This window comes from Prionailurus viverrinus, chromosome A1 (assembly GCF_022837055.1).
Source record: "Prionailurus viverrinus isolate Anna chromosome A1, UM_Priviv_1.0, whole genome shotgun sequence".
NCBI classification, from domain to species: Eukaryota; Metazoa; Chordata; class Mammalia; order Carnivora; family Felidae; genus Prionailurus; species Prionailurus viverrinus.
Genome location: NC_062561.1, coordinates 171,846,930 through 171,861,108, shown reverse-complemented (window position 1 = coordinate 171,861,108; position 14,179 = coordinate 171,846,930). Strand labels below are relative to the sequence as shown.

At 39.4% G+C, this 14,179-nt stretch overlaps 1 protein-coding gene and 1 long non-coding RNA gene across 2 annotated transcripts in view; both read right to left on the bottom strand.

Moving 5' to 3' along the window:
- CAMK4 (calcium/calmodulin dependent protein kinase IV) overlaps positions 1-9,806 on the bottom strand; it is a 219,016-nt gene extending 209,210 nt beyond the window's left edge. The window contains exon 1 of the mRNA XM_047851916.1: positions 9,518-9,806. Coding sequence (XP_047707872.1) covers positions 9,518-9,678 — 161 coding nt within the window. The 5' untranslated portion in view covers positions 9,679-9,806. The remainder of the gene's footprint in view (positions 1-9,517) is intronic.
- A 793-nt stretch (positions 9,807-10,599) lies between these two features.
- The window catches only part of LOC125161819 (uncharacterized), a 78,159-nt gene continuing 74,579 nt past the window's right edge, over positions 10,600-14,179 (bottom strand). Inside the window, exon 3 of the long non-coding RNA XR_007150771.1 lies at positions 10,600-10,666. This is a non-coding gene — a long non-coding RNA (uncharacterized LOC125161819). The remainder of the gene's footprint in view (positions 10,667-14,179) is intronic.

Below are 14,179 nucleotides of genomic sequence, written 5' to 3'. Positions count from 1 at the left end.
TGTCATGTCCATTACCTTTCTAGGAGGCCATTTTAATCAGAGGGTTGTTCAAGTCTAGCCTTTTTTATCTTTTAAGAAATATTCTGTATTTTTGCACCTGGTAAGTTTTTCAACCATATGACCCTGAAGTATGACTTAAGAAGTAATTAAGTAATGACAATGCATTTGTTAACAGGGTTAAACTCAATATCTGAGCCCTAATGACCACAACTCTTCAAGCACTGACCACCAAACACTCAGCTGCCTACGACAGCAGTTGTAAAATATACCATGAAGGAAGACAGGTGTATTAAAATTGAGGTTCTTGCAAATAATATGAATTTGGTGCTCAACAGTAAGGAAAAGCAAAATTCATTCAACCCTCTGCTTGATGGGCAAGCTGTATGCTTTTTCTCTTCTCTGCTATATGACTTCTTTAGTTACAAATGCAGTAAGTTCTTATCAAAACCTCTTATCAGATAGTCTTAAAATGCATAACAAGTGCCTATATGTACCCACTTCCTCTTTCTGCACAAAGACACATCTTGCCACATGTTTTCTTTTTTGTTTGCATTTTTATCTATATATCTGCTTTAAAGTCATGTTCATAAAGTAGAACGTTATTTAAATATAAGTAAAGAAACTGATTTAGTATCCACTTACAACTACCATTCTTTGATCTAATAATCATCCAAGAAGATGTTTGTAAGAACAAGCTCCCAAGTTATGTATATTTATGTACTCACAGATGATATACATGTACTACTGAACCCATCTGTAATGTGCTTTTTAAGATATCTAAAAGCAAAAATTAAAAGCAAAATTTAGAAATAGATTCTCTAATACTTTCTTGTAGCACACCCTCTATGTGGGCATCCCATTTTACTCAAAATATAAGTGACTGCTTTTGTTTAGCTCTTAAGTCTACTCAAAAGAAAAAAGAAAAATTCTATTTCTTCAAAAGATTGTTTATTTAAACAGAGTCTCAATTTAAAGGACATTAATTAGTCTACCTGAGATTTATGCATGGCACATAGAAGGATTATTCAATATGCAGATAATATGTTAGTCAACAGAGAAATTCATTAATTACACTTTACTAGTGAGGGGCAAATCTTTTATCAACAGTTTATTTAGCATATTTTTTTTTACTTTTTTTTATTTTTTTGTGTTTTACTTATTTTGAGAGAGAGCATGAGAGGGGCAGAGAGAGAGAGGGAGAGAGAGAATCTCAAGCAGGCTCTGTGCTGTCAGCACAGAGCCCAATACAGGGCTTGATCCCACAATCCATGAGATCATGACCTGAGCCAAAATCAAGAGTTGCCACTTAACCGACAGAGTCATCCAGGTGTCCCAGCATATTATTTTGTAATGCACTGTCACTTCAAATACAATAGAAGAAAGAGCAACATGACATCTATTTCATTATGAAATGTGAAATAAATTATCCTCCAAGAAATCATCTCTGGATGTGAACACTGATTTTCAAAGACATAAATGATGAATGGAACTAGCCAACTTGCCACATGCGTAAAAACTGTTAACTGTTCCAGTTTCAACAGATGTAAAAAAAAGGAGGAGTCTGCATTTAATACTTGTGCCCACTTGAAAAACTAAGATCAAGTTGACATTTTCAAAGTGAAAGGGAGATTCAAGGTAGTTTCTTGAATAAATGAAGTCTTCATATCATTTTAACCTGAAATTTTCTGGTTACTGAGAGGACTAGGATTGTAACTTAACTGTTCTAGGTCAGAGTTCAGCAAATCACAGGCCAAGAGCCTAATATGGCAGTCACTTGTTTCTGTACAGTCTGCAACGTAAAAATAGTTTTTACATGTTTTAATGGATTTTAGAAATCAGAAGAATAACATTTTGTGCTGTGAAAATTATATGAAATTCAAATTTCATGGTCATAAATAGAGTTTTATTGGAACATCACCATGTGCACCTGTTTCTGTGTTGTCTATGGCTGTTTTCACTCAGCCATCACAGAGCTGAATTGCCACAGAGACTGTATGGTCCACCAAGCCTAAAATATTAACTGTCTGTCTCTTTATGGGGCTCTTTATTAGGTCTAGGTAATTGATCTCAATAACTTCCGTCCTACACCTCCCCTTTCTTATCTCATCCCAGGTTGTGGGTGTCTTTCTCCCTTCCTTCCCTCCCTCCTTCTCTCCATCCCTCCTTCCCTCTTACCACGCGTTAATGGCAAGTTCTAGTCCCACAACATAACCCAAGATACAGCTACTTATATGGCCACCTTTTGTTCTCATAATGTTTACTTTCTCTTTATCTGCAATTTTGGTTTTCAATTGATAAAGACACAGTCATGTTTTTTTTACAGGCTCTCTTTGGCCTGACATCAACTTACCTTCCCAACTTTATCTTTCATGACAATAGTCATGTTTTATAAAGTTTGCAAAATAAAATGTGTATCCTGCATTTTTCTGCCAGTTTTTGCCTTTCCTTAGAATGTACTTTTTACCTGGTATGCCCTTCACCAAAGCTCTGTTAAAATCCGGCTGAATTTCAAGGTTCACCCCCTTGCATGAAGACACCGCAACCCTCCCCGTAGGAATTAATCACTCCATCTTTAGACTGCGGAGATTGTCTGATCCCTATCTCATATAGTTTTACTTATTTATCTCAGATTAAATTTATTGTTGTAAACTACACATCTGGAAGCTAATATATAGTGTTCTGCTCATCGTATTCATTCATAACCCAGCCCCCTTGCCCTGCCACACACACTACCAACATACATTGCCTAGTTCATAGTTATGCAAAAGGTGAGAGCTGTAACAGAGAGGTCTTTAGGTGGCACAAAGGCATCGAATTAAATAGCAAAGAATAAAAAAATGAGAACCTCATTCTCTTTTCAACTGTTTTTTCCATTTTTCTGATTGCATCACAAAGAAATCCTCAATTTGTGCTACTGTGGTTTTACCACTGCTAATCTTTGATAATCTCCCTTTTTAACAAAGAGAGAACAATCCTAAGGCTTGGAGCCTTTTGCAAAAAAACAGTTGTAGCCCCAGTTTAATAAAACTGCTTTGTTGTTATTGGAATTCATTTTTATAATTTGCTTCTATTTATGGCATGAATACAACTTAATGAAATTTAATTTCAATTTAATGAAAATAAGTACTCTCAATTAGTAAATTTAGGTTAATTTTTAGACAAAAAATATTAAGCAAATTATAGCACAGGTGATAAGCACATACGACAAAAATCTTAATGGTATTACATAGAAATGGGAGAAACATTTGGTTGTAGCAGATACTCAATAAAGTCAAAAGATTTCAATCCACCAGCCTCCTTGTTAACTTTCTACATAACTAAAGAAACTCACATAAGAGACTAGCTTCAAGCTTCTGAAACAGTGGTTCTTAACAGAAAAGTGGTTCTTCAAGCTTCTGAAACAGTGGTTCTTAATATATCTAGAGATATATTTACTTGTCATATCTTGGGGGTTACAAGGGAGGGTTGCTTTTATCATCTAGTAGGTAGAGACTAGGGATACTATTAAACATCCTACAGTGCAAGGAGAGCCCCCACAGAAAGAATTATCTGGCCCCAACAGTCTATGGTGCCAAGGTCAAGAAATCCTGCTCTAAGAGAAAAGAGAAAGTTCTACATGTACTATCCTTTGTCAGTTGTTATAAATCACCCTGTGTTCAGCACTGCTCCTTACCTTATATGCTCTTTGCCATTGGTAAGATTACTGAGGAAAATCTCCCACCCAAAGCTTTCAGTTTTATATCATCCATACACCCACTGCCCCCAATTAGCACTCAGAATTTAAAGATGGACTTTATTGGAGAGTCCACATCCTTTATGTGCTACCAGTATACTCTCAATATGTAGATCTAACTTCCTCATTAAGCCACAGGAATTATGAGATTTTCAGATGACCCTTACCCAAGAGAAAAAAAAAAAAAAAGACTACACTAATTTGAGTAAAACCTTGATTCTAGCTAGCTATTAATTTCATGATTTCACTTAAAGTTATTCTTTGGCCTGATTTATATGGTTCAGGGACTCAAATATATTTTGCAGAATAAACCTGACCTTGAAATTTAAAAAATTCAATTTTTTATTGGATATATTAGCTATGTTAGCTTTCCCAAAAGGGAGTCTAAGCAGACCTTTTTTTTTTTTTTTAAAGAACTACTTTTTAAGCTAGACAAAAAACCAAACCAAAACAAACAAAAAACATTGACATAAAACAACTAGTAATTGAAATAACTATCATTTGGCACTTTATTCTCAAATGTATTACTGCAAACACATAATACAGACATTTATTCTGAGTGTAAAGTGTTTACAAGAAAGTTCTTTGAAGCTATTTTGTGGTTAGTGTTTTGTTTCTCTTTCTGTCTCTCTTTTTTTAAGTAAAGTTCCCTAGAACAGTTTAGCAGTAAATAGCACCTGTGACTTATTTTTTTTTTCAAATTAGGAGTTATTTTTACTCTGTAACTGTATTTAAACATGGAAAACTAGTGTATTCTTAAAGTAATGACCCTATCATAGTCGTCGTTTAATTTTGAGGCTCTTTACAATGACTATATTTCCAAATTTAGCATTTACTATGTATTAACTTTAGTGGTTAGAATACCTTGGAGGCATTTTATGCCTTTACATTCAAGTTGATTTAACTCCTAATTCTGAGATGCCTGTGGTAAAATGATAGTGAAGGTGAAACTGAATCCCTTTCATTTCAGAGCCACAAAGCTCTCTGCCAACAGAAAAGCAGCATTATTTTCAACACCTACAAGCTACAGAGGTGACAGTTATCAGGACTCCCACTGTGAAGAAAGAAAACCAGCACACAGTGAGATTATGGTTGCACAAATTTTAGGGACAAGATAAACAATCTACCAGATTTCCCTTTCCCTAGGGTCATGTACCCTGTGCCTGGCCCAATTCATTATCATTCACTCACTCCCTCTAAAATCATTTGTTGAGCACCTGCTGAGTAATGAGCACTGTGCTGGGCACTGAGCACATGACAGTGAGGCAGCCAAATCCACAGACTACCTTCTGGGAGCTTATAGTCAGTGTTCAAGCATGTGCAGCCCAGCTTTCTACTCTCCCACTTGCAATCTCGCCTCTCACCATGCTCCTGAGTCAACTGCATGAGAAAAGAATTGGAAGCACAGAGAACAACAGAGGGACTGAACAGTTATATTTTTAATTTCTAGTCAGATCCCCAAAAGAGCTTAAGACATTAAGCACAGTGTGGGTAGCAAGAGATCCGTAACCAGCAGTATATTCTGGATCTGCTGTGGGGTCCTAAAGGACACTGTGGGGGGAAAACCAAGGGTATGAGAAGTACTGGCTAAAAATGGCTCAGGAAGGGCCTCGAACAAAGAGAGAGAAAGGGAAAGAGAGGATCTGGTTCCTCACCAGCCAGGAGCACTGGTTAGAATGCTTTTGTTAGAAAATGCATACTTTCCATGTTTCCTTACAGGAAGTATCAGCTGGCCATTACCCAGGGCCAGGGTTAAGTGTTACCAAGTGGAATACACAAGTGTTTAGGCCTTTGAATTCCTCCCCTATACAGTGACAGTGCTCCTGGCCTAGCCTCCTGCCCCCACCCCCCCCCACCCACAGTTATTTCAAAGTATAGTGCACCCAGCATATCTTGGGGAGACATTAGAGTTTTTCCAAAATATTTGGAAGGGAAAACCCAATGAGGACCTGCAGACAAAGACAGAACTTTTCTCTATAGAGATGTGCAAATGGAGACCACACAGTGTTACTAGTTGGTCTGCAGGGCATTTTTCAAAAGGAGTCTTCCTCATGTTTTAAACTGGCATACACAGATTTATGGCCTAAAACAGCATTTTCACACTGAGTCACAATCCATTAGTGAGATGTGAAATCATGTGGATTCAGCCAATATTTTTTAATGAAATAGAATAAAATCAAACAGCATAGAATAGGAAATATTAGACTACATTGTTGGTAACAAGAATATACATTGTTTTATGAAACTTGTTTCCATTCTATACACACATACTTTCTATTCTACACATACCTATATCTCACTATCTAAATCTGTTTGGTTCCTAAGCAATAATATATATTGCAAAGGATCCTATAAAACTCTGCTTTAACTCGGTTGCCATATAAATGTACTCCCTTAAACTGAACAGCAGTTTTGGTGGGGGGAGGAGGGGGCGGGAATTGAAATTCACTAGTCTAAAGAAACTATAGTTAAGTAGAATGGAAATTTTTAAAAAATTTATCCCAAAATAATTTAACACACTCTTCTTTTGTACTAATTATGTTTCATTTGTTTTCCCTAAACTTTTGTGTATGGGGATACATCTAGTTTTGCTACAAACATTCTTTCAGTCTCCTGTTACAGAGAGAAACACAAGGTGGGAAATAACTAAAAACAGGACATGGGTTTGGATGCACAAGGCCAAATCCCCACCACAGGGCAGCCCAGGCCAAATCCTGTCCCTCCATGTGCCAAACCACTGGACAGAATCTGGAGAGAGGCAGGCTCTTTTCTCCCATAGAAAAGCTTTTAAAATGCCAATTTCTCAAATCACTGGGCAAAGGACCAACTGCTCTCTAGGATAGGGAGCCCTAAAAAGGATCATGGCCAACTTATATTTATGAGCAGAACTGAATGTGTTGGGTCATCAAGGTTTTTGTAAACTTTTTAACAAACTCTATAAACAAAGCAGTATTTTCAACTGTGATTTTAGAAAAATTAAATTAGTTTGCCTGATACTCTTAAATAATCCTTCTTACCCCTACTCCTCACCCTTATCCATATATATCTGTATATATTAGAGAGAGAATAAAATAAAATAAAATAAAATAAAATAAAATAAAATAAAATAAAATAAAATAATAAAATAAAATAATAAAATAAAATAAAATAAAATAAAATAAAATAAAATAAAATAAAATAGCTATCACATGGCCTTGGGCTACCTGTGAAACAGTGCTGCCAGCACTATCCAGAGGCTTCAACTAGCTTTTATTGAGCTCCCTAAAATTTCCAAATATATCCTCAGGGTGTGTTTCCCTAATAGTCACATGTCCAATCTTAATTCAGGACTCACCAGCTTGCAACAGATAATTGTAACAGAGGAATGACTACTTACAAATGAACTTAATCTAGTGGGGACTGTCTACACCCTGGAACTAACCACAACGGCGCCCCACAACACCAAGATCATTATTCCCCTAGCATCATAATGACAACTGTGTTACTAATGAATTAACTATTTTGGCCTTAGAATCACCGACGTCAGGCAGATTTGGCCCAAGACTGGGAGTTAAGAGAGTAAAGGCTTAAAACCAACTGAGTCTCAACTTTATCATGAGTGGAGGAAGAAAGAGGACTTTTGTCAGTCAATACCTACAATTATAATTTTTTGCATTCTCTGGCTATATAGATTCTTGGTAATTATATCTGTAACATTAGTTGCTTTAAGGTTTAGGCTTATCTGGTTGAAAAAAATAACTTTGATCATTAAGTGACATTTCTCAAAGTCTCAGCCAAATGGAATAAGCATGCACCTTGCCCATACTGCCAGCTACAGAGAACTTACCCAATACACATGACTACCGAAAAGCAGCAAGAGAAAGAATTTTTAGATCTCTCAAAATATTTTAATTCTGTGATTTTCAAGGTAATCAAACAACTTTGCAGAGTGAGAATCTTAGCAATATATAAATGATTTATATTTGTGTTGCAAATTTTACTGCAATTATAGCACAAAGCTTTTTTTTTTTTTTTAAATAAACTTCAAGTTCCTTAGGTTTTCCCTATGAAGTCTACCCATCCCATAGACAGGTACAATTGGCAGTTTATTTCTTTTTTCTAACCACTTTTCCATTCCTCAAATTAAGGAAATTTCTTGAGTTTCCTGATAGCAAACCCTATTCATAAAGACATCATGTGCTAATGATGAGTCCGAATCAATTAGAGGCCTCTGGGGTAAATTTACTCAGAAAGCAGTTAGATTTGGTGGTGGGGCAGTCCCTTTAGCACCAGGAGGCACTTCCTCTACGAGGTGACAGTTTCTAAAACACCACGTAAACAATTGTAAGTAGATTATCTCTTAAATCAGAAATTTACACTGCTCCACTGCAGCTCACCACACAATTGTAAGATTCAAAACTGAAAGGAGACACTTCACTTCCAACCTACTAATGAATGCACACAACAGCACATCTTCAGATGAACAATGAAAATTTTGATCAAAGTAGGCTATTTATATACATACTGTTCAATGCGCAAGTATTTTAGAACATTTTTAAACAATGACAATTAAATTTTCATTCTGAAGTTTTGCCTTTCTTGCACACCTTCTGTATTCCACGAGCCATTAATAGTAGTGGCAAATGGAGGGGGGGGCAGGGTAGGTAATCCTTACACATTCCCACCAAGTACCAACATCCATAATCCTGCACTGTGGTCTCCAATTGCATTAAAAAAATTGGGGGGGGGGGGCTCTTATCTAAACTCTTTCCAACAAAAAGAGAGTAGAAAATGAAATTGCAGAGAAGTATTAAATACAGAAGCTTCAACTTGTCAACATTGAAATTACATTTTCAGATTCCCTATCATAAAAGGCCTGGATCTAAAATGAGTGTTGAGAAGAATTCTTACCTATGGATAACAGAAAGGCAAGAAGGAAAAAGGAAGAAGAGAAGAGGGGAAAAAAAAAAACCAAACCAATTTCCAGTGGATAAAAACATGAGAACATATGGCATCTTCACATCGGCCAACGGCTTTCTACCTGTTTGGATCTTCACAGGAGGGATGAGGGACATTTCTGCAACCCCAGAGAGATGGCTTTCTGCATACATAATTTAAATAAATCACTCCAGCATGAAAGAAGAGCAGCAGAACTCTTCTAATTACCACTGCCTGGACCTCATGTGCTGCTTTTTCTTTAAAGCCACACTAGTTCATTATTCTGCCTTCAACTCTCTGAAATGATTCATTCCCCCCTTCACTCCTGAGCAGACTCTGCAGGGAAGCTAGTATTTAAGTTTAATTTCTAGTGCCACTTGCTTTGGAGAGTTGGAGGAGAAGAAGGAGGAAGAATCTAATTTAATAATTCTGTCACGGTTTGGAGGCGCACCCTCCGCCCCTACCCCAAAAAAATAACTCGACAAACAAGACCCTCTGGCAAGCTATAATCGTGAGCGAAGACACCAATCGGGAAAGGAGGGCCCACGTGTGGTGGGAGCTGTCACCCAAGGCAAGTGGCAGCCGGCGAGGAGGAGGGAGAGAGGGCGGGAGAGAGGCTGCTGCTTGCAGCTGCACCGGCCTGGGCGCTCCGAGAGAGACCCGACTCCAACTGGAACGTGCTTAGCTCTCTCCTAGACACTAGGCGGGGAGAAATCAAAGGGCAGGGAGGCTGGATCCCGCGTCTTCGGGAGCTGTCCCTCCGAAAGAAAGGGACAGCCCCCGGAACGCGCCGCGGGCTTCCCCAGAAGCCCGAGCTCGCGCGCAGGACGCGCGGCTCCACCACGTCCAGGGCGCCCCCCGCCTTACCGTCCCAGCTCCGACTCCACCTCGAAGAAATCGCTCAACGCATCCCTGTTGGAACCTTCGATCCAGTAATCCGGGACGAGGCTCCCGGCTCCTGGGGCCACACTGGCAGTGACCGAAGAGCAGGACGAGGAGGAGCACGAGGGCACCGTGACTTTGAGCATCTTCGCGGCGGGACTCCGGAAGCCGCCACCACTGTCGCCGCCGCTGCCGGAGCGAGAAGCCCCGCCGCCCGCCGCCGCCTGCGAACGCAGGAGCAAGAGGTGGCGTCCTTCACACACACACGCACACACCCACCGCCGCCGCTGCCGCCGCCTCCCCCGGCGCCCTGGGCCGCGCGCAGGCTGCGGCTTTCCTCCTGCACGCTCGGGAGGGAGGGAGGGAAGGAGGGTGGGTGGAGAAGGGGGCGAGGAACCGGGAGAGGGTGTGGAGGGAGAACCCGGTCGCTGTCAGCCGAAGAGGAGAGGCGGAGGCACTGCAAAGGAGAGAGATTCCCTCCCCCTTCTCTCCCTCCCTCCCCACGTCCCCTCCTCCCTCCGCCGAGCCTTTCCAGCCCCCTCCCTTTTTTCCTTTCTCCCTCCCAGTCTGTGGCTGCGGCGGTGCCGGCAAGGGCGGCTCCGGATGCGGGAGCTTGGGGAAAGCACGAGGACCAGAGCATCATCCCACGCGCCCTCCCGCGGGAGCCGGGAGCCTGGAAAGGACCGCTCGCAGTGGGACGCTCGCTCCAGGAGTGGCGGGCGCCCAGCGCTCTCTGGGAGCTCAGGGGTCTGGACCACCTAGCAGAAGGGTGAGAAAGCGACCTGACTGTTGTTGGCGCCACTCATTCCTCCCTGAGCGCGTCCAGGTGGCGAGTCCCTCCCACCTAGCACCAGCTAACCAGCCATCCCTTGTGCGTCCCTCTGTCAAAGCTTATACTGGCGGCTGGGGAGGGTGCCCTGTGGCCGCCGATTTCCCAAGGCTCCTGTGCCCGGCCCCAGGGAAAGCTGGAGGATAAGGAAGCACCTGGGTCCACAGTGACCTGACTCACCTTTGAGTGAGTCTTCAGTTGGATGAGATGCTAGGGTGCTGCCACTGGCGCTGCCTCCTTTAGCACTGCTGGAGCTCCTGAAAGGGCAGGTGTTTGCCTTCTCTAGTTCACTCCCAACCCTGAAGCTAGAACAGAAATGATCCAGAGAATTACAGGTCTGGAAGGGCCCTCTGCAAGCCTTAAGGCAGGACCTGTTCCCATTCATGACAGAGAAGATTGCTACATTTAAAACACTTTCCTCCTCCCAAGAGATGTGCCCCATCACAGGCATTCCACTGGCTGTCTGCCAGCCTTCAGGCTAGTCTTCCAAATACTGGTTAAATGTATATCATTTATATTTCTACCCTTGAAATTTTTCTTTCCAGATTTCGGCAAAGATAAACAACAATCAGTCATATTCTGTAATATATCTTTATATATATAAAGTTATTACATCACACCTATTTCTGACTAAATAACTATGAGGCCCTTTCTTTAACCTTTCCTTCACAGGTGTTACTTTCAGTATTATTATTATTTTTTACTTTCCTCCAACATGCACTAAACTCTTCTCATGTGTTCCCATCCCTGATAACACGGTAAACACAGTCCATATTCTCCTATAATTTATTGATTTATTTCTGGTTCTTAAAACCTTTCATGCTATATTAGTGAACTACAAAAAAAATCACCAAATAGTGATAGGAATATGATCCTTAGTTGATTGGAAATGAAAAAATAAATATAAAAACTATTCCTCACAGGTAATTTTATGAAGATGAACATATGCTCAATTTACAAATGGACTAAAAATAGTAAGTATATGTACATTCATACAAATTCAGTGTCATTTTCAGACTGAAAATGCTCATGTGACATTATTTTTCAGAGAATGAACTCCCTAATCTTCATGTTATAAAATCAAGTTCATACGCAAAACAAGTAAATTCTAGTTCTCATGAAGTAAGTGTCCCTTGGCTTGCACTGTCTGGTGGAGGAAGAGCATGAAGTGGTTGCTAGGCCATTTTTATTCACACTTCTCTGAGGCAAGTTCTAAAGTTGCAGCACTACATGCACATACTTGTCTGTTGTGAGCAATTCTTTTACAACATAAGTCCAAAGCAAGCACATTACATTGCAGGAGATGATAAGTCTTTTTACTCTTGCTATTTTGGGGAACAATAGCTACAGAAACATCATTTCATGGCACAGAGGACATTGTAGAGTTGATATTTACATTCAACACCGGTTTAGTCATTTGATACCTATGCTTTTCAAAACTGACTTTTGTAAAAGTACTATCAACTGATGTTTCAATAGAGGGTATCTGGTTTAACGAATCAGTTTATGTTTATTTAAAAACATAAGATGAAAATAAGTATTATTTTTTTAAATGTGGAAAAGGACTGAACCATATGATTTATCTTAAATATCATCTAAGATGACCAGAAAAAGAACAAAGGCATATGTCCATAAAAAGAAAGGGAGAAATAGTATCAACTAAATCTCAGAATCTAAGAACAGATGGAAAAATAGTAACTGACTTAGAAGACTGGGTATACTCAAAACCCAGATTTGTAATGGGAGAAGCCAATAAGAAGAAATCTAATTCTTACCACAGAATTCCAGAAATGCTTAGGAATTGACTACCAGATCTTTCTAAAGTTGGGGCAGAGAATAAGACATTAGTTGAACACTTTCATAAGAAGTTCTTAGGCCCCTATATTTCTTCTTCTACCATTCACTGCCAAAAAACACACTTTCTTTTCCAAACCCTTGGAAAAGGGAAGAGATTTAATCTTTGGGAATGTTGAATAAACAATGAAACATGTCTTACATCACAAGGTACAGCTCACACTGTACAGCTCACCCACAAACAGAGGGATTCATGAAACTCTACATAATAAAATGTGAGATTTCAAGGTCCACCAGACTCCCAAAATACTGACAAATAGGCATAGTTCTATCATATTCCCAGCCACACAAGAAATGAAAGGATTCCTCACTGAGAAAACTAAACAATCCCAGGAGAGAGGGACGTAAGGATACTGACAATTAAGATACTCCCCCACAAAACATCCTGATTTTTCTCAACACCTTACAGTGAAGCCTATCATTCAACAGGCTCAGGGACCCAAAGCTTCCAATTACCTATTTTTCGTCTCACTCATACACACATGGCTAAGGTTCCATTCTGGTATGGCAGAGTAGCTGGTATGACTAACCCTCTATATATAACAATTATAATCTCTGGATTAAATATAAAAAGAGTTATTTAAATGTGCAAAAGACCTACCAAAATCAGAAAATTGAAAATAATGCAACCCACAAAAGAAAGGAACTTTTCTGAATTAGGTACACATTTATTTAGCTTTTCCCTGAGGACTCTACAGGCAACACAACTCTCAGTAGCTTAATGTGGCAGAATACAGAATTCAGGGCTGGCAGAAAGGCTAGAAATTGAGAAGAAATTCCAGAAAGAAGGGAGCACAGTGAAGGAAACCAAAAATCTACATATAAACTGAGCTCAAATACTAAGCTAATCTCTGAACTACGCATATGTGTGGGAAATTCCAAGGAACTTAGCAGAAAGCACAAAGCAATAACTGGAAAGTTGAAAGTTGCGAAAAAATTTTAGCTGTTCCTCACCACAGGAGAGACATGGTTCGGCGTATGCGTTTCACCAAGTTTAATTGTGTATTACAAGAAAGAGAAAAAAAAACTTTAGGAAAGATAACAGAATCCAGAATCTCTGCAAGGAATCACTGACAATCCAGTATACAATTAAAACAAAAATACTAGATATGTGAAGTGGTAGAAAAATTTGAACCACAGTCAAAAGAAAAAATCAATCAACAGAAACCAACACTAAGATGACTGATAGACTGATATTCATAGTCAAAGGATTTAAAATAGCTATTATAAATATGTTCAAATAATTTTTAAAAAGATATTCACAAGTGTACATCTGGGTAATACTATCAGAGAAATGGAAACTATCTAAAAGAAAACACTGGAAATTGAAGAACTGAATGGGCAAACTATCTGAAATTTGAAAAAAAAAAAATCACTTAAAGAACCTACAGAAGAGTTAAGATTGGAGAGGAAAGAATGGGTGAACCTGAAGACAGAATATGGCATCTAATTTCTAAGATAGTCCCCACTAATCATCTCCTGATAATCATGCCTTTCTGAGTTCACCTACCACAATGAATTGGGTTGACCTTTGTGACAAATAGAATACGGCAGAAGTGAAGATGTGTGACTTCTACAGTCATAAAAGCATTACAGATTCTGCCTTGATCTCCTAGATTGCTCATTCTGAGGGAAGCCAACATCCATGGCATAAGGATTCTCAAAAGCTGCATGGAGATGGTGATGTGGAGAGGAACCAACTTATCAACCACATCAGTCAGCCATCATGAAAATAAATTCCCCAGCCCCAATCAAACCTTCAAATGACTACAACCCCAGCCAACATCTGACTAAAATCTCATAAGAGACCAGAGCTGAACCACAAAACTATTCAGAATTTCAAATAACTCAGAATTCTGAATTCATAGAAATTGTGGGAGATATATGATATTGCTGTTTTAAGTCACTAAATTTTGGAGTAATTTGTTTTTCAGCAATAACAAACCAATAAAAGCAGAGCTATA